At 35.1% G+C, this 20,034-nt stretch overlaps 1 protein-coding gene across 1 annotated transcript; it reads right to left on the reverse strand.

The window, feature by feature from the left end:
• Window positions 1–2,249: 2,249 nt before the first annotated feature.
• Window positions 2,250–4,199, reverse strand: LOC110906189 (putative F-box/LRR-repeat protein 23). Its single transcript, XM_022151422.2, has 2 exons — window positions 3,880–4,199; window positions 2,250–2,757 (listed from the first exon to the last, which is right to left on the reverse strand). The coding sequence occupies exons 1-2, from the start codon at window positions 4,197–4,199 to the stop codon at window positions 2,250–2,252; spliced, it is 828 nt and encodes a 275-aa protein (XP_022007114.2).
• Between the last annotated feature and the right edge of the window lie 15,835 nt (window positions 4,200–20,034).

A 20,034-nucleotide genomic window follows, 5' to 3' on the forward strand; every position in this document is an offset into this window, starting at 1 on the left:
ACGCCGGATAACGCCCAGGGGGCGGACCTGGGGCGTTATTTGGCGTGTTTGGTCAACTTTTTTTAAAATAACGCCCGACTACGGGTGGTCTTACCATCAAAGCCGATAATCGTTTTTATTGTTTTTATCGACATCTGAAATCTGTATAAGTATTATCTATATGAATTTGAATTGACAATGAATGGTGATAAGGTTTTTAAAATAATCTTTTTAATTTAATTTTTTAAAGTATTTTTTTATTATTTATCTGTATGAAAGTATTCTTTTTAGTTTGATTTTAAAGTATTCTTTTTAGTTATTAATCTATATGAATTATATATATATATATATATATTGTTTTCGAGGGATGATGAATAGTAATTTTATTTTTATAATAATTTATAGTTTTTTTATTATTTTATTGAATAATATATTATAATAGTTTTTTATTATATTTACTTTTAATAACATATTTTTCTTTTTTTTAAATATATTTCCTTTACCTTTTTTTAATAACTGTTTTTTTCTTTTTTTGAATATATATTAATTTATCGATTAATTTGATACTTTTTTAATAAGTTACGTTTATAACTTTTTTCTAAAAACTTAAGTACATAGTTGTGCTTGATTTCTTTTCCTGACATTCCGTTATAAGTTTTGTTCAAAACGAGGTTATACTCAAAATAAAGTATTTATTTGTTATCATAAAACGGTACAATGATAAAATAAATCGTTCTAATGGTTTGACTTTCTAAACAACATGCTTTATTTCAAATCAGGTTTGTTTTACATTATCATTTGCTCGGTTTCGCCGCAACGCACGATATAAAAAAAACTAGTTGTTATTATTAAGACCGTATCGATAACCGTTATATGGTTTTCAATGTCTCTTTTGTGCATATCATTGACTTAAAACAAATGTCTAAATATAGCGTCATCGTCACGAACCACACTGATACCGTATGAATTCAGTTGTGAATAGGGTAACCGATTTGTTGATTAGTTTTGTTTAGCCAATGCAACCAATTTGTTGATTGGCTGGTCTTGTGACTGAACAAAATAACTGAGCAACAAAAGTGACATTTGATGGAAAATGAAATAAGTAATCACAATTCACAATACTTACCTAAGAGCAATTTCTGGGTCTCAAGTGTTGGATTTAAAAACATGGCATTTTGAGCCAAAAAGAATAGATGAAAATTTAATGATGGTGGCTGGAAGCCACTGATGAAAATTTTCAGGTCGTTTTTTCTTGTAATCAGATGTATAAACACCGGTGAATCGTGAAAAGATATGCAACAAAAATGAGAATTAGATCAAATTTGGGATGAAGATATTTGATTAGTTACTTCAAAGATGATGAAATTTCATGCAACAACCAAAGCCAAGAGTTTTGATTGATGGACGGGATTGCATCTGCATGATCTATCTCTGCCAACCCATGACTTGAATTTGCCAGATGTATAATCAGCTGCGACAACGACTAAAGAGAAAGAGATTGCGAAAGAGTAAATGATAGATACTGAACCCATAGAGAAAGTTCTCTGATCAGTCAGACAGCAAATGCAAATAATATGAAAAAAAACATATACATATAAATACACATAAGTAGGCGCGTGTGTGTCGTGCGCCCATGCATACGTATATAAGTTTGTTTAGAAGTTTGGGTAGATTTAGTTTTAAAATATGCAAAACCGGAACTAACTAACTTACTTGATCTGGGTTAAAACTTAAAACCAAACCAAAAACAAACTTTGATATTCAGCTACATTTTAAATCGGTTCATTCAAACCTCATATTCAGGTGTGCCATGGTTAATATTAAAACACACATTGATTAAACTAACCCTGAACTATATGAAAAAACTTGGTCTCTTTCAAGAGAGTATAAAACAATAAAACCCCACACTACGTTAAGCAGACATAAGAACAGGAACTGGTTAGATCTAACCGTAACAATAAAGAAATGGTAGAGAGCTGTTTGAACATTACAAAGAAAGCCAAAAAGTCACTCCAATAATTTAACAAAAGCATAAGAGCAAATTAACGTACTGCCTAGAGAAGATTACCATGAGTCAAAAGAAAAAAACAGCAGCTGCAGCTTCAAAAATACAATAACCAAAACTGGTATCAATAAAGACAACCAAACATGTGTTTCTAGTAAGCTATTTTTCATGGAAACCGACTCAACTATTCGTCTAACAGATCATAATAACCATCCATTTAGACTCTGAAATATAGAAGGGCTGCAATCTGTCTTTAAAAGCTTACTCATATGTAGGCATCAACGTTATAAGTCATGTTATACTGACTCTCTGTTAGATAAAGATAAGGGTAGTCTTCAAGAGAATCATTGGGAAGTTTAAGACATTTAATCTGTTTAGAACATTGTTTCCCAAGATCTACCTTAAGATCAATGCAAAAGCATTCACGCAAGTCAAGCGTTTCAAGGTGATGACAGTTATCGAGAATCACACGCAACCCAACATTGGTCATCTTGTTTCCAATGAGTTCAAGGTGCCTTATCCCAAGCAAGTTTTGTCCAATAGCTATGGCTATCTCATCAGATCTCGTTAAAGACCCTACATATCCTCTTTGATTCACTTTGAGTGTTTTTAGCATGGGGCAATAACAGCCAACAGTTTCAACCTCTTCTATTGAGATTGTTATCTCGTAAAGGTTTAGTTCCTCCAACAACGGAAATTTCATCAAAGCAACTGTAGTCAACTTTCCAAAGAAAAATATATGTGCCATTTCAAGCCGTCTAAGCTCACTTGTTCTGTAAAATAAACGGAAACAATCATAAAGAAACATCGCTTTATGGTGCATATCTAAAAAAAGAATAGCACAAGAAAATATTATGGGTCAATCTGTTTGGACACCTTATCTGCCTATTTAGACACCCTTTGCCTCGTATAGGCCTCGTATAGGCCTATACGAGGCGTATAGGGTTACATCAAAATCAGTGCCTGACTCATGTCACTTCTGGTTTGACCCCTTCAAGACGCCTCGTATAGGTCTATACTGGGCGTATGGCCTCATATGTGACCCTTTGCCCCTTATATGCCTCGTATAGGCCTATACTGGGCGTCTTGAAGGGTTTTTTTTTTTAACAAACATTTTATACAATATTAATCGTTTTAGCAAACTTTTATACAAAAACAATAAAACTTTTTTTAAAAAAACAACTCAAATTACCCCACCAAAACACCCATTTTTTTACTCAAAAAACATCACCCCCCAAAAACAATCAAATTATCCTACCAAAACATCCATTTTTCAACTCAAAAAAAAACCAACGAGGGGTCCTAATATTAATTATTTAAAATAAAAAAACTTGTTTTTGTATAAAAGTTTTGCTAAAACGATTAATATTGTTAAAATGTTTGTTAAAAAAAAAAAACCCTTATATACGCCTAGTATAGGCCTATACTAGGCATATAAGAGAGGCAAAAAAGACCAATTTACCCCAGTATAGGCCTAAATCAGGGGCTAAATGGTCTTTTTTCCCCTAGACGCCCAGTATAGGCCTATACGAGGCGTATACGAGGCAAACAAGACAAAATATGACATAATCAGAGATTCTCTTGGAAATTGAAAAAGGCTATACGCCTCGTATAGGTCTATACGAGGCGTCTTGGAAGAGTGTTCAAATAGGCAATAAGGTGTGTAAATATGTAGACCCAATATTATTTTCAGCTTGGTCCTCTATTAATCACTAAAAATGTCTTGTTAAAGCACGACTTACATTTATAAGCTAAAAATCCATATAGATGATAAAACATAGATACAAGAAAACTTAAAATGTGTTGGAAAAAACCAGAAGTGAATTCAAAACAATTTTGTTTGTCAAGTAAGATAGGAACATACACATAAATTCAGTCACAGTTAGCTCACATACCTATCAGCAACATATAGATGAAGATTAGCATCAGAGGCAGAAACAATAGTAATATCAACCAGCTGGCCTTGGCTTCTATCCACAGCATGCTTACACATTTCAAAACATGAAAGTTTTGCACCAAGTACTGGTATGTCATTCATATCGATAACCCTCCACATAGCAGGGTCCTTGCAAATCTTACGCCAAGCAGTGCACACTTTCTGCGCGTTCTCAAGTATGTCAACCATACCAATCCTTTTAAGTATATCGGCTGTTACATCGGATGGGAGATCCAACCAATTCCTTTCTTCTTGCTTCAGAATCGATGTCGAGGGCATCATGACTTTGGCATGTACAAAGCAAATGAAAATTATTACATGTTACTCACCTACTTAACATATATAAAAATAAAAAAAGAACACTATGTCAAGGTGTAAGAAAGAAGCCTACTAAACAAAACGAAACTAAATGTTAAGATTAAAAAACCCTAACAATTTACATGTAAACTAACATGAACAGAAGAGAAACATGCAACTAAAATATTTCTTCACTAGCAAAGGACAAGCACTGTGCACACTGGGGTAACTAAAACGATTGAAAACAGAACAAATACACTAATTATGGCCCTTTCGGCTTTTAAGACATACATTCGAAGCAGAGTGAAAAATACAAAAAAATAGCGTTTTCTACAATCATATTAGAAGGGACAATAAACTACAAATAATCGATGAAAATTTTTAATAATAATATAAGCAAATGATAAACCGTGAAAGAGAGAAACAACGTACCTTTGTTTGGTTTTTGTTAACCGTTGCGGCTTTAGTGGACTTATATAGCAGTAGGAAATGGAATTTCAAACGGTTGAGCTACTCATAATGCCACCGCCAATCCCACCATTGATGGCCAATGGTTTATTTGATGTTCAAATTAATTCAAAATAATATTCTCAAATTACTTTTCCGGCTCTTTCTCACTTTAATTATTATAACATGTGTAGTAGTAACAATTTATAATGCCCCATTATAGGGCATTATCCGACACGTGGCATTCTATTCACATTTGGGCATTATAGCAAAAGTGTTGTAGTGGAACATTATGTCAATAACCCTCATTCAATCATTTCACAATTATTTTTTTTTAATTTAAAAGATAAAAAACTTTATTAATTTTAAAAAAACAAATTACACTACTTGAAATTAAAAAAAAAAATAACTGGAAAAAAAACCGAAAATAAAAAAAAACCGAAAAAATAAAAGAAAGTTAAAAAAAAGAACATCATCTAGAGTCCATATTTTTCTCTAATTTTTTGGCGATGCATTTGCGCAAGGATCAACGCATCGCCTTGTAGGTGGTCGATAGGTTTGGACAAAAACTCAATGTCCTTTTCCATTTGCCTCGCCTCTTCAATCTCGTTAAACTTTTTGGTTTCGGCCACTCGTTCTTTCATAATCTCATAACGTTGGTGGCCGAGGTCGCGAATGTCTTGGAGACGACGGTTCATCTCCTCGAAATCTTCCTTTAACGCGAGATCGGAAGACGACTCGACCGTTTTTTTCCTGGTTCCCTTTCTTCTACCGGTGGGTCGGACCAACTCTTCTTGAATTCCCTCGTCAACGTCCACCGCCTCATTTAAATCAACATTGCGGGCATCCGATGTCGGAGTTGACGGGTCAACGGAGGATGATGTTTTTGACCTTTTAGCTCGACGTCTACTACTAGACGTCATTGGATTAACTAGCGCCCACTTTGGACTTTTTCGTAGTAGCTCCCAACACTTATAGTACGTGAAAGGGCATTTCGTCCGCTCGAACTCCTCCAAAGTCCTCGTTAAAACCCCGACGTCACTTTCACCGCTCGGACGAGTATCGTAGTTACGTTGGTAAACTTCTTGGAACGCGTGAGACTTGTTGTTGATGTCGGTCCATTTGCTAGAAATGGAATCTTTGTCCCGATGTTCGCCTTGACCCCACGTGCTAAAAAAGAGTGCACGAACTCTATCCAAAAAAACGGAGCCCGTTTGAAAGTTTGCTACAATTTAAAAAAAAATATATATATATATATATATATATATAGGGTAGGGTTCCAGCGTGAACCTAATCCCATGCGTGAACTGCGTGAACTAATCTGGACCATTGATTTCCTTTTTAGTTGTTAAGGGCATGATTGTAATTATATAAAAATTAGATTTAAATCATTATTTTAATAATTGAATTAAGTTACATCTTTCCTATTTTAAATTCATTATCCACATTATCTTTTATTTCATTTTTATTTTTAGATTTCACCACCAGAATTCGGATTATGATTTTTAAGATTCACGTAACCTTCATATTTCAACGGTATACACATGTGTACTTGGATATGAATTGAACAGTACACATGTGTACTCAGCATGGTAAATATGTGTAATTAGCTACATAATACATACATATAAACAAACAAAAACCTGTAAAACTATTTTATATTAAGCAAATAACAAGTTACATAATGTTTGCCAAACAAAAAAAAACATACAATTACAAGTTCCAGATTCGTGAAAACAATAAACGCAACATAATCGGAAAAATAAAAAAGACATAGTCTTTTACAACTATTCGCCACGTTGTATGCTGAATCATCCTTATCGACCAAGCAAACAAACATACGTGAATCATCCTTATCGACCTCATACGTGAATCATCCTTATCGACCTTCCATCTCCACTTTTCTCGTTTACGACATCTCCTATAATAACACAAAAAACTCAACAATTAGTGCTTTGCATAATTCACAAGTGTACATCAACTACTTTACATATTCAATACACAAAAAAATATGAGATATCACAAAAACATACGCTATACACATGTGTACATCGCATTAAAATCAGAGCAAAAATCAGAATACACATGTGTACATCGCATTAAAACAGAGAAAAATCGGAATACACATGTGTACAGCGCGTTAAAACAGAGCAAAATAAAAAAAATTGAACAAAAAAACTGGGACATCACAAAAACAGACGCTATACACATGTGTACATTGCATAAAAAACATAACAAATCAGAATACACAAGTGTACATCGCATTACAAACAGAGCAAAAACAAACAAAAAAAAAGAACTCCAAAAAAAGCTAAATAACTTTCTGATATCATTTTCAAACTAATACAAATTAAACACATTCCTATCGATTCGAATGTCAACAAAACCCTAATTCCGTAAAACAAACTGAATCTAAAAGAAAAAAAAGCAACGTATTACGCATCAGTTCAATAAACAAAACCTCATCACTAACGCACGATACAGGAATCAAAGAGATACGAACCAGCAGAACTAAAGCAGGAACTAAAGCAAATTAGGGAACTGATAACAAATGAACTGAATCTAACCTTGCCACATACATGTTCCCTACAACTCCTACACACACCAACATCAATACCTAAATAAGTAATCACTCAAATTGCCGCAAAAAAAAAAAAAACAATCAAATCAGATCCACAAAACCCTAGCACAACCAAAAACTCGTATACGATGCAGGGATCAAAGAAATGGAGACCAGCAGAATGAAAGAATTAGAAAAACTGAATACAAATAACTAAATCTAACCAGGCTGTACCTACTGCTGTTCGTGATCGGAGCCGGCGTCGGAGTGCGAAACCAGCGACGGTGGTCAAAGGCGGACCGGAAGTGTACGATGCAGAGGGTGGTCAAAGGCTGGAGTGTACGAAACCAGCGACGGTGGTCGGACCGGGTATGCAGATCGCTGATGTCGGCGGACCGGAGGTTCTCCTCTGCTTGTCGGCGATTTTGATCTTGATTTGTGAGAGAGAAAGATATGTGTGGGATTTGAAACCTAAATGTAAATTACACATTTGTGAGAGAGAAAGATATGTGTGGGATTTGAAAGATATGTGTGGGATTTGTGAGAGAGAAAGATAAACGTGATTTATGCTATCAAATTAATATGGAAATTACACAAATACCCTTGTTCCCTTAATTAATTAGTAACAAATAACCAAATAATTACCATCATGCCATTAACTTAAAATCTCAAGATCAAAAAAATCAAGGGCCAAGATCAGTTCACGCAGTTCACGCTGGAGAAATTGTTCACGTTTGAACCTAATCCTATATATATATATATATATATATATATATATATATATATATATATATATATATAAGTTGTATGTTAAAAATAAAGTAACAAAATAAGTAAAATAATATATATATAAAATAGTTACCGGTTTCTTCGTCCTCCGAAATGTCGAGCCACGCCCGAGTCAACGTGAATTCCTCTTCCTTCGTCCATTTAATGATATTTTTTGTACGCCGAGGTTCGTCTTTTTCCTTCTTCTTATGCGACCTTTTTCCGCGTTTCGATTTATCTTGCACCGGTTCGGGTTGCGTCTCCGGCACGACATCGACATCGGGTTTGGATTCGGGTTGTGACGGTTGACACCCGCCGGCTTGACCATAGCCGAAAGTGGGAGGCACAAACGGAGGGGCGCCACTCAAGTAAGCCGCGTACGTTAAAAAGCTCGGGTCCATGTCTTGAAGGTTATACTGGTTTTGCGGTTGGGTTGTGTTCGGGTTCGTGGGTCTTGCGGGGACACCAAAAGGGGGTCGGTATGGATGCATGAGTGTATAAATAATAGGATGAAGTGGGTTTTTTTTTAAATTAGAAGAAAGTGGGAGAGAAAGTAGGAGAGAAAGTGGGTTTTTTATAAAAAAAATGTGAGAATGTGGGTTGATATATATATAGTGGGTAATATTTTAAATTAAAAAATAAATAAATATGACCGTTTGTCAACGGTACAAATCTCGCCCCCCATAAATTTTAAGCGTTTTAATTAAAACGCCAAGGTGATTTTTTTTCGAAAATAACGCCCGGTAACGCCAGGTGTAACGGCTACCGGGGCGTTTTCGAGCGTTATATTTGAAAAATTTTTAAAAATAACGCCTCACTACGGGCGTTCTTAGGGTGAGAGGGGCACTCTCTTACACACACCCAATTAGGTTATGTCACGTCAACTCCTCTCTTAAACTCACCTCACACCCTCAATTTGATGGCGGCACTCCATTCACACAATTATTTTTTTATAAAAAAAGAAGGAAAAAAATATGATTGGTGGAAAAAGAGTGGACCCACATTAACAACCAATCACCCCCCCCCTCTCTCCTCTCCCTCTCCTCTCTCTCTCATGCGGTAACTACACCCCGAGACAACTCGCCGAATTCACTCACCACGGGGATGGCGGCGGTGTTCCCGCTCGAGGAATGGGGTCACCGCTTGCCTCCCGCATGGTGCCCCGTACCCCCTTATGGTTTTTTTTTTGTTTTAAATAATATATTAAAAAAACTAGGGTTAATTAATAATTGAAACTAGTGAAATATCCCTGAGTGTTGCGGTGGATTTTTTTCTCCATAAATTATATGTCGCGATTAGTTGGTTTTGTATAAATTTTAAAGCACGAATAATAGGATTTCACCTAGGCTACGAAGAAATGAATCAACGAATAAGTTCGGATTTGATAAATTTCAAAACCACCAAGCTATACTAAGGCTACAGGATACGGAATGAGCCCCTAGGAGCTCCATTGTTCCACCTCAGCTCCAACTCGTCAATAGAGGGTATGGGATAAAGTCTCGTCTCCTTTAATGGCTCCCCACACACATCTCGCTGTTGTCCCCCATTACAATAACATCTACTCCATAGCACCCGCTAATGGTGCTCGTGGTATGGTTTGGCGGGGAGGAGTGCTATTGATTTTTTTGGCTGAGGTGTCACGAGGACGACGCCCCATATGCGTAGCCTAGTATACTCTTATAGTTATTCACTCTTAAGATTTTGGAAAAAAATTCTCATTTAACTCACAATTAAAGATCTCATTAATAATTAGAAAATAAGCACCCTATATTGTGTATTTTATGACGAACTTATATATTAATATATAAATATATATATATATATAGGGTGCTACTTTCTACACCCCTAATTACTTTTTTCACCCCCCTCCTCTCACATACTTATAGGTGGAGCCCGCGTGGGATCGACAGTTTTCCTCTCACAAGGGAGTATAATCAGGAGGGAGGGAAGTGTGTTTAGAATCAGCCTATATTATATAATGACCGTTAATTTCTTTTGAGATTACTTAGTTAAAGGATATGATAGAGTTATAGTTTACTTTTTCTTAACATATATATAGACAAATATATATATATATATATATATATATATATACATAGGGTGGGGTTCAAGAGTGAACAATAGTCTTTGTGTGAACTAAGTGAACAGATCCTGACCATTGATTTAGTTGATCTATAGTTTTATACCAATGGCATGATTGTAATTTTATTGTTAGTAACTTCCTTTTAATTAAAAGCTAAAAGGGTATATTAGTCATTCGATATTTTCTATTTCCCCCTAATTTTGAGAATTCTAATCATTTCATAGATTGGGAAAAAAACTGATTCCCCAAAATACTCGCACATATCTGTAGAGAGGATCAATCTTCATTATTATAAAAATTTCCTTTATCTCTCTCTAAGAAGAGACAGACGGCGATACAAAGATTCCGACGAAAGAAGACGTCAAACGTGAGTTTCTCCTTTCAGTTTACTAATCAAGGTACATTATAATCCACAAATCTATTTCTTCTTCTTATGTAGTCTTCGTCGATTGTGTATAGGGTCTGAAGTTTTCTCCCTGTTTTCTAGTTTTCGGTTAAGTGAAATCTTGGGTTTGAAAATTTTAGTATTTTTTACGAAAGCTTCAATTATTTAGTGTACTGTTTGAAAAAAAGTTGGATTTTAACTTTGATGTGGTTTTCTGTTGTATACATATGGGTATATGATGTGTATTTCAGATGTGGTGTATGTAATAGACGTATGATTTGGAAAAAAAAAACCTTAATATGATTGGTTTGTCAATGGTTGATGTGGGTTTTTTTGTGTAAAATCGTTAATAGGTAAGTGTTAAAGCTATTCCCCTGTTTTTTGTCTACTGAAATCTAGGGTTTCAAGTTATTAGTATCTGCAAAAAAAGGATTAATTTGTTGTATATGGTGTTTATAAGTTACTGGATTTAAGTTCGATGTACATCTGTGTATAAGCAATTTTCAATATGATGTACATTTGTGTATAAGTAGTGTTTTGAGTAAGTGTTAATTGTATTCCCTTTTTTGTCTACTAAAATCTGGGGTTTCAAGTGAGTAGTATCTTTAAGAAAAGATTCTTTGGTTGAATATCGTGTTTATAAGTTACCGGATTTAAGTTCGGTGTACATCTGTGTATAAGCACTGTTCAGTATGATATACATTTGTGTCTAAGCAATGTTCTGAAAGATGTATTGGATGTACACATTTGTATAAGGTTTTGTACTTGATGGTCTGTACATATATGTAAAATTGTTTGCTTAAACAACATATGACTTTTGTCCCATTGAGCTAGTGAATGACGTAGATTTCTTCAAAAAGATGACACCATACAAAGTGGTACGTATTCATGATTGTATATAAATATGTTTGTTGTAAGTTTTATAACGTAAGTCAAATTGATTTTATTCACAGAGAGACAGTTTTACAAAGTACCTGAAGGCAGTTAATCATCTGAAAGGTAGGGATTCTGAAGGAACAATGTTGTATATGTTGGCGATTGAATTGGCGACGATAGGCAATTCAGTTGATTGTGGAGTGTTTGCAATGTGACACATGGAAACTTGGTTTGGAGATTCTGATGAAAAATGGGATAGTGGGGTTCTGCTTACACACAAGGAAAAAAGGCGTGTTTGACACGTCTAAGGAAAAGCATGCTGTGAAGTTAGTGTACGCCTATGCTAACAAGCTTTGTGATCGAGTAATGGGTGAAGCGGTTGCATACAACTTGGCTAAAAGGCTTAATGTTTAGTACATTCGATGGAAGACAATAATAAATTTATGATGTTAGTTATTGATGGTACTGTGTTTTTGAGTTGTTTTTTTTTTTTTTTTTTTGATGAAGTAGACCCTTTTTTTGGTTTGTTCGATACTGTGTAGCCTATGTGTGATATTTTTATTGTGAAAAGGATACTGTTAGACATACTACACAGCACATGAGTATTTTTATTGATAGTTATACACTGATGTATTCATAAAATATACGCTAGTGTTTAGATAAATATAAACTGTTGTATTTATAAAAAAACACTGGTGTATTGATACATGTACACTTGTCTATATGTATGTAAAAATGTAAAATGTCTTTATGAGAACATAATCAATATGACTTACCTTACAGAAATTACAACAAGTGTATTTCTCAACTGATAACGTATACGTACCACTTTGTACAGTGTCGTGTTCTTGATAAGGAGCATGTGGACAGACTACACAGCTCAAGTAATTGTATTGATAATTATACACTGATGTATTAAAATATATACACTAGTGTTTTGATCAATATAAACTAATTTTTTTTATAAAACAAAACTGGTGTTTTGATACACATACACTTGTGTATATGTACTAATACAATGGTGTATAAAACTAATAAATTTGGAGTAAGTGTTCAAGATTCGTATACTAAAATATATTTAGAATATGCGTACACCTCCTCCGGTAGTCCTAGTATGTGCATTAATTATAGCAAATAACCAGCATGAAGGTAAGAGTTTTAAACACGATATGAATTTGATGTAAAACAATGTTTGTTTTTACATATTTTCTAAATTTCAGTTCCATTGTCTTCACTTTCCGATTCTTCAGTGCCCAACAATGTTTCTTCCTCGTGTTCTTCTTCGCCATCCTCTTCCTTGGTAGACGAATCATCCTTAGTTGGCTCACCTTTTTTAATGGCCAATTGGTCTTTTGTGCTTGCCACATCATTTGCTACGTATTTTCTTTGGTGTCGTACATGAGACCTCATCAGGTTCGGTGTGTGTCGTACATGAGACCGGGAGGCACAATTGGAGTCCAATACCTACTCCCGTTGGGAGTTTCGTATACATTACTAGGAACTGACTCTGCACGTTTAGATGAAACAAACAATTAAACAACATGATGTAATATACAAAGATGATTATAAATATAATAACACCTAATATACGCATTTACCTATAATCTATGTACGCTTTTAAATCGATATTATGCACTTAAAACGGATAGGGGATAGACAAGCACAATAAGACGACAATACACCTGTGTATATACAATATAAAAATTCAAACTCCAATATTTATCCTGTAACATACCTGAGTTATACATATGTGTACAATCCGATCAAAACATAAAAAAAATAACTGGTTGAAGATGATTGTTATCAATATACATATGTGTATGTAAAAACAAAACTTACTGGTAAATCGACAGTTATTAGTCTATATATCACCGAGATCATTATAATGCTAGTTCTGAGACAAAATTAAACTATACACGAATAACAGAATCATAGCAAAAAAAGAACCACATATTTAATCTTTAAAATCGACAACAATTTTATAATCTAAACAAAAAAAAAACAATAGAAATAGACATTATACATGCACGCAACAGTTCAAACGGGTCATGTATTTATGTTTAATAAAAGAACAACAGAAGATCAACAGAGTAAAAAACCTGGACGATTCATTGTTATATAAAACACGTTATCGATTCCTGCAATACGTTGTTCTTGGGTATTTGAGTCATTCTTGTGTGAGTCTTCCATCAGGAACGTCGTTTTGTGGATGTGAAGATTTCAAAAAAAATGACTTACGAAATTATTGTTCTTGTAAGGTTGGATAGAATCATGGAATAAAATTAAAAGATAATTCAGATTTCCCTAAATATAGGAACATGTAACTGAAAATTGATTTGTAAAGAATAATAAATTAATAAAAAAAAATAAATGTTATATTACAATCCTATCCTTTTCATCTAAAAAAGAAATGGATGGTTAGGATTAGTTCACTAGGTTCACAAACAATGATGTTGTTCACTCATGATCCTAACCCTATATATATATATATATATATATATATATATAGTAAAAAATGAAAATAAAAAAAAAACTTATAGAAATTTAATAAATCACAACCAAAATATTTTATGCTCATGCAGATATTACCGGTGACAGGCCCAAGAGCGGAAATTTGTAGGTGCCGTTTGTCTAGCGTTATGTAATACTATTTTCCGTTTTGGTTTGTGTCCGGTCGTGTCGTATAAAGTTTTAATGGGTATTTCAGTGGATTTCAATAAATATTTTTTTATCAAAATGTATTTAGTGAAACATATATATATATATATATATATATATATATATATATATATATATATATATAGGGTAGGGATATGGTAAAAAGTGTCTAAAGTGTAAGAAGTGTAAGAAGTGTTTTAAACCATTGGATTTTTGATCATCTAATGGTTGAGATCAATAGGGTATTAAAATGTAAATTGTTTTTTAATTAGAAGGGCCTGATGTAAAATTGAAGGGCAATAGTGTCTTTTCCATTCTTTCAAATATGGTAACCGTATCCTACACAACCAAAACCCCCTATCAATCTCCTAAAAACAAGCGACGTTCCCGTCAAAGCAATAGTTTTATACTTTCCGGATATTTTCCGTCTAACAAACTACATTGCAAGAAGCATAAAAGGGTTTTATAGGTAAACGGAGAAGGGCTCGTCGTCAAAATCCAGTTGAACGTAAAGTGTTTTATTTTTCACTAATTAGATGACAATGGTGTTCTATTAACAGGAGAATCAAGGATCAACGAGTGTTCTATGGACCAAAAAAAGGAACTATGAAGCCAGCAGGTTTGAAGAGGAAGCGAGAATTATCCCTATCGAAACCAGGTTAGTGTTTTATTAGCTATTTGATGTTCGGTAACTGTCATGGTTGTCGAATGGTGTTTATTGAAGTGTTTGATGTTGGTAAGAAACGGTTTAGTACTTTAGGGTTTTACACAGGATTTATTGGGTGTAATATGTTATGTAAATGAGTTAATAGTGTAGTATAATCAGTAGACTTCAGTTTGTTTTAAAAGTGGTCGAATTGTAAATCGGTCTGTTCTGTGGCTTCTCTGTTTTGATTACTGCAGGGTGTTTTAAAAATGGGGTTTTAGAAATATAGTGTCCTATGAAAGAATAAAGGGTGTTTTAGTGGGTGTCTTCTCTGTTTTGATTACTACAGGGAGTCTAAAAGGGGGGTTTTATAAATATAGTGTCATATGAAAGAATAAAGGGGGTTTTAGAAATATAGTGTCTTATGAAAGAAATATAGTGTCATATGAAAGAAATGTAAATCACTACAAGGCTGATTCTGCCATGGTGTTATATCAACATCGCGGTGTCTTCTAATCACTATGTTGCATAAGACACTATATTTCTGATGAAGTTGGTGGCTTTTCATCACTGCATTGTATAAAACACTTTAAATGCATAAAACACTACACTTCTGATGTTAATGAATGCTTTAGTGCATACCTTAGTGCAAAAATACACTTAATTTGCATAAAACACTTTAAATGCATAAAACACTACAAGAATGTAAATGGTTGTAGATGATGACAGTATTGCATAACACACTACACTTCTGAATAATTTTTTCCATAAAACACCACAATTCTTTTGGTGGTAGAGTGTTATATGGAAATGGTTGTAGATGGTGAGAGTATTGCATAACACACTACACTTCTGAAGTTAATGAATACTTTAGTGCATACTTTAGTGCAAAAATACACTTTATTTGCATAGAACACTTCTGTTTCTGTCACAGTGTTAAAATTAAATGGTGGTTTTGAATAACAATAGTGCATAAAACACTACACCTCTAATGTTGGGACAGGGTTATATGTAGATAGAGTAAGTTGAGTAGTTTATTGCATATAACACCACTAGTCTTATTGTTTGTATAGAATGAAACACTACACGTCTGATTGTGAATTCATTTCATATAATTTGAAAATTCCTGGTTCGATAACTAATTGTAAAAAGGATTTAATTTTAGTCCGGAGAAGCGGCCGAATACCAAAAATCAAAATGGGAAAGGGATTCCATAACACAATTGGACAAAGCATCCAGTTGAGCGATTCGGATAATGATAACGAACTGCAAAAAGGTATATGTAAAAAAAACAAATAACTACGCATGTAAAAAACAGTTTGTGTACACTTTACTTTTAATAATTTGTTATGCACTATGACGTTTTGTCGGAATTCTTGCACCAAGTCTGACCAACAAAAATTACGACACTTTAATTTTATTGAATTTGCTGGTTTAAAGTAACAAAATGTGTTCGGATTGCAGCTAGAGCAGCACCCGATGCAAACAGCGATGACGACTTCCAAACGCCGCTTCCGGTACCGTTCGCGGAAGGTAAGAATTTGAATAACTCAAATTAAATGTTGGTGTTTTCCGTATGATATGGATCATAATGTAACATCATCTAACCGTTTTTATTAGTTCCAAATAAACACCATACTGCAGCTGAAAAAACACACCGTGTCACGGCCGAGGACGACGACTTCGTGACGCAACAACCAACGACAGATCAATCAGGTAACTTTGCACACAAAAATTGTAACCAAAAAACACTTTTCGTTTCATTGGGAATATAGTCTAACTGATGAGCTGTATATGGGTTACAGCTGCCAATTCACAGGAAGTCCGCGACAATGTTGACCACCAACATCCATGCGATGGAAAAAGACGTAAGTCAACAGCGACTAGGAGGAAGTCGACGAGACCACCAGCATCATTTCCATCGAAAAAATATGAGCCCTTTACCGGGCCAAAAATTAAACTGAAGACGTCTCCGGATAATCTTGTTATATTGGTTAACAGCTTGAATAAACCACAAAAAAAGAAGGTCATAGAAATGGGATTCGGTGCGTTGCTGAATTTCAACATACATCATGTGCCAACGCGGCTAGCATATTGGCTGGCAAGCAACTATGACGACGCTGCAGGAGTGTTGAACTTTGGAGATACCCGTTTACGGATCACATCAAAGTTGGTGAATACAATATTCGGAATACCAAACGGGGTATAAAGATTGTAGAAAAAGAAAGGGCGAGGGACAGCAATCCGGTTGTGAAAGAATGGAGGGATCAGTTCAATGATAACACTAAGGTGTCGCCAGTCGGGCTAAAGGACATGATGGTTATAGACACTTCAAGTGGCCGGGCATTTGAATTGAACTGGTTGGTGTTATATAATACTATACTTGGGGAGATAAGCGCATGCAACACAGTTAACCAGCGATTCTTGGGGTGCGTGGACCCAAATGAAAAAATATCGCGCTTCGATTGGAGCAGCTACATGATAACCTGTTTAGATCGGACGACGAATGCATGGAACCGGAAGAGGAATGACGCTTTTAGAGGCCCGATCGTGTTACTAGCGGTATGTGACTCTACTCTATTGTTTATGATATGAAAGTTAAAACACTACATGCATAAACACCACAAAAAATTTATGTAACAACATAAAATTGGTTACATCAGCTACCATTTCATACAAAACCATTAAAGTCTATTAAAACAGTAATACACTATGTTACAGTGTATAACACTACAGTCACATGTATTATAGTACAAACAAGTCTGTTTTGAATACAATATTCCATATCATATTAAACAGTACCATCATATTAAGAGACTGCATCAGTTGACTAAGTAAAACACTACAGTCAAACAGTAATACACTATGTTACAGTGTATAACACTACAGTCACGTGTATTATAATACAAACAAGTCTGTTTTGAATACAATATTCCATATCATATTAAACAGTACCATCATAATAAGACACTGCATCAGTTGACTACGTAGAACACTACAGTCAAATCGTATTAAACATGTCTACATAATCCTTATAATTTAATGCTTATATGTGCAGGCTGCATACGCGTACGAACAAAGGGATGATTTGAAGCGTAATAAGAAGGGATGTCATCCGATTGAATTGATAGATGACGGGATGCTCGACGAACTGCTCGGAAAGCTTGATGACATACTTTGGGATTCTCACATAAAGCATAACACCCCAATGATACCTAAAATTCATGTAGATGAAGAAAAGCCGATGAGTGAAAAGGTTAAGAAGATACCTGAAGACAAAAAATCAGCATCAACCAGCGCTGAAATAGTTGAAACGGCAGCAGAAAAACGTGCGGATGACAACAAGGATGGGGGCAACGAAGAATACGGACCGTACGATGAAGGGGATGACGACCATCTGGGAATATATAAACATTGCAAAAATTATCTGTTGTCACAGCCAAGTACACAGGAGCTGTCGTTTGTATGTCAAGTTGGGGCAGACGGCGAGTTTCGGATCCCAATGGTATCACAGTATGGGACGCCGCCCGTCTACTCACAAGAAGAAAAAGATAGTGAAGAGGTACATGACTTGATAACCTTTTTAACGTTTGGTGCAATATCAGACCTATTTATACTTATATACATCTGACAATGTTTTGGATAACACTTTATAATTTGGTTAGCAGGATATGGCGACAAATCTGGATGATGCACTTAAGGAATTTGAAGATTGCGTTGAGAAGATACAAAATGCAATGAGGGAAGCTTTACGTTTGCACCCCAACAGTGAAAAGATATTGAGTAGGAAAACGTCATGGATTGCGACGGTCCGCAAACATCTAAAGGACATTGCGGATAATGAGGAAGGCGATGTTGTGTCAGAAAAAACCCCCACACCTGTCAAAAACACTGGACTGTTGACACAAGGTAATCAATCTCCTTTCTCGCCCATGACTTCATCAGTTTGCGCAGAAATAGATGAACTGATATCTGCAATACAATCCATACGACACCCAGGCACACAATCGAAAGCTGAGGGGATCCAACCAGTAAACTTGCAAAGTGAACTGGACAACGTCGCAACAACTTCAAGTATTCCAGACACTGAACCGGAAGGAAACGCCTTACTGCAATATAAACTCCAAAGGCCAAAAAGAAACACCAATCTTCCAGATGTTTTCAGGTCACCGTACGTGCAGCGTGTGGTTTCGTTAACAGATAAACGAGAACAATTGGAATCTGCATTGGCTAGCTGTATACTCAGCGCAACGGGAAACAAATGGTAGGCATCGACAACAACAAAAAAATTAAATAACTGAACGAATTTGCTTGTTAATTAACGATTGAGTTTCATGTTATCACGTAGGGATATTATATTCGATTGCCCAGGAGGTGTCTCGATTTTGAGAGGCTCGTTTGAGACGATGTACCCTTCCTTGTGCTTGGATGCAGATATTATATCAGCATGGGCCGCAGTCTTTAACCACGAGGAGCGGTTACGGGCACCGGGTACCCCCGCGAGGCTGTTTTGCAATGCCGGAATGTTGGTAAGACACTTTTCACACCTTATAGAACACTACTTGATAATGTAGACCAATTGATAATGTAGACCAGTTTATAACACCACAATACTAAAATTAAATTAAAAAAAAATACTTATAACACTATATGCTGCAATCAAACATATAAAACAGCTTATACATATAAACAGCTTATATGAAACTAAATATTATGCATTTATACATATAAAACAGCTTATAACACTACACCCCCAGCTTATAACCCAGTTATTGGAATATCGTCGAAATAACAAACGGACAAAGTAGCTTATATAAACTAAAATCTGTTATTTATTATGAAACAGGTGGCAGGCGATTTTAAAGGGACCGATGAATACAGAAGCTCGATGTTCGGTAGCCGGATGGAAACAATACTAGGCCAAGCAGATAGCATGGACATCAGAAACTTCCAAATGGTATTCGTGTCGGTGCTGTATAATACACACTATATACTAGTGTTCTTCAATCTAGCACAATCACAAATATTGGTGATCGACAATATCGAGGGTGATGTCCCTATCAACATACGATACAGCGGCTACGTAGAAAAAGTTGTAAGAACACTACCATTAAAAATATTAGTTGACATACAATATGTATAACTTTTAAAAAACCCCATTTGACGTCATAAAATTCACAGGTCAATGCATTCTGCTCGTATGTGAAAAACCACTCTCCTGCAATTGCTAAAAAACTGCGATCAACATCACCGGTTAGTCTGAAGTTCCCGTGGCAAACATTGTATAACGGAACAGATTGTGGAATATTCGTCATGCGTCATATGGAGACTTTTAAAGGTGTTATTGTAATTATAGTTTTATTATTAAAGTTGACACTGGCATGTACGCTAAAT

This window comes from Helianthus annuus, chromosome 14 (assembly GCF_002127325.2).
Source record: "Helianthus annuus cultivar XRQ/B chromosome 14, HanXRQr2.0-SUNRISE, whole genome shotgun sequence".
NCBI lineage: Eukaryota > Viridiplantae > Streptophyta > Magnoliopsida > Asterales > Asteraceae > Helianthus > Helianthus annuus.

Excerpts from the sequence above, each read along its gene's own strand:
- LOC110906189 (XM_022151422.2), bottom strand. The coding sequence starts at position 4,199 with ATGCCCTCGACATCGATTCTGAAGCAAGAAGAAAGGAATTGGTTGGAT. Across the intron at positions 2,758-3,879 it reads CATCTATATGTTGCTGATAG|AACAAGTGAGCTTAGACGGC; the intron begins GTATGTGAGCTA and ends TTTATTTTACAG.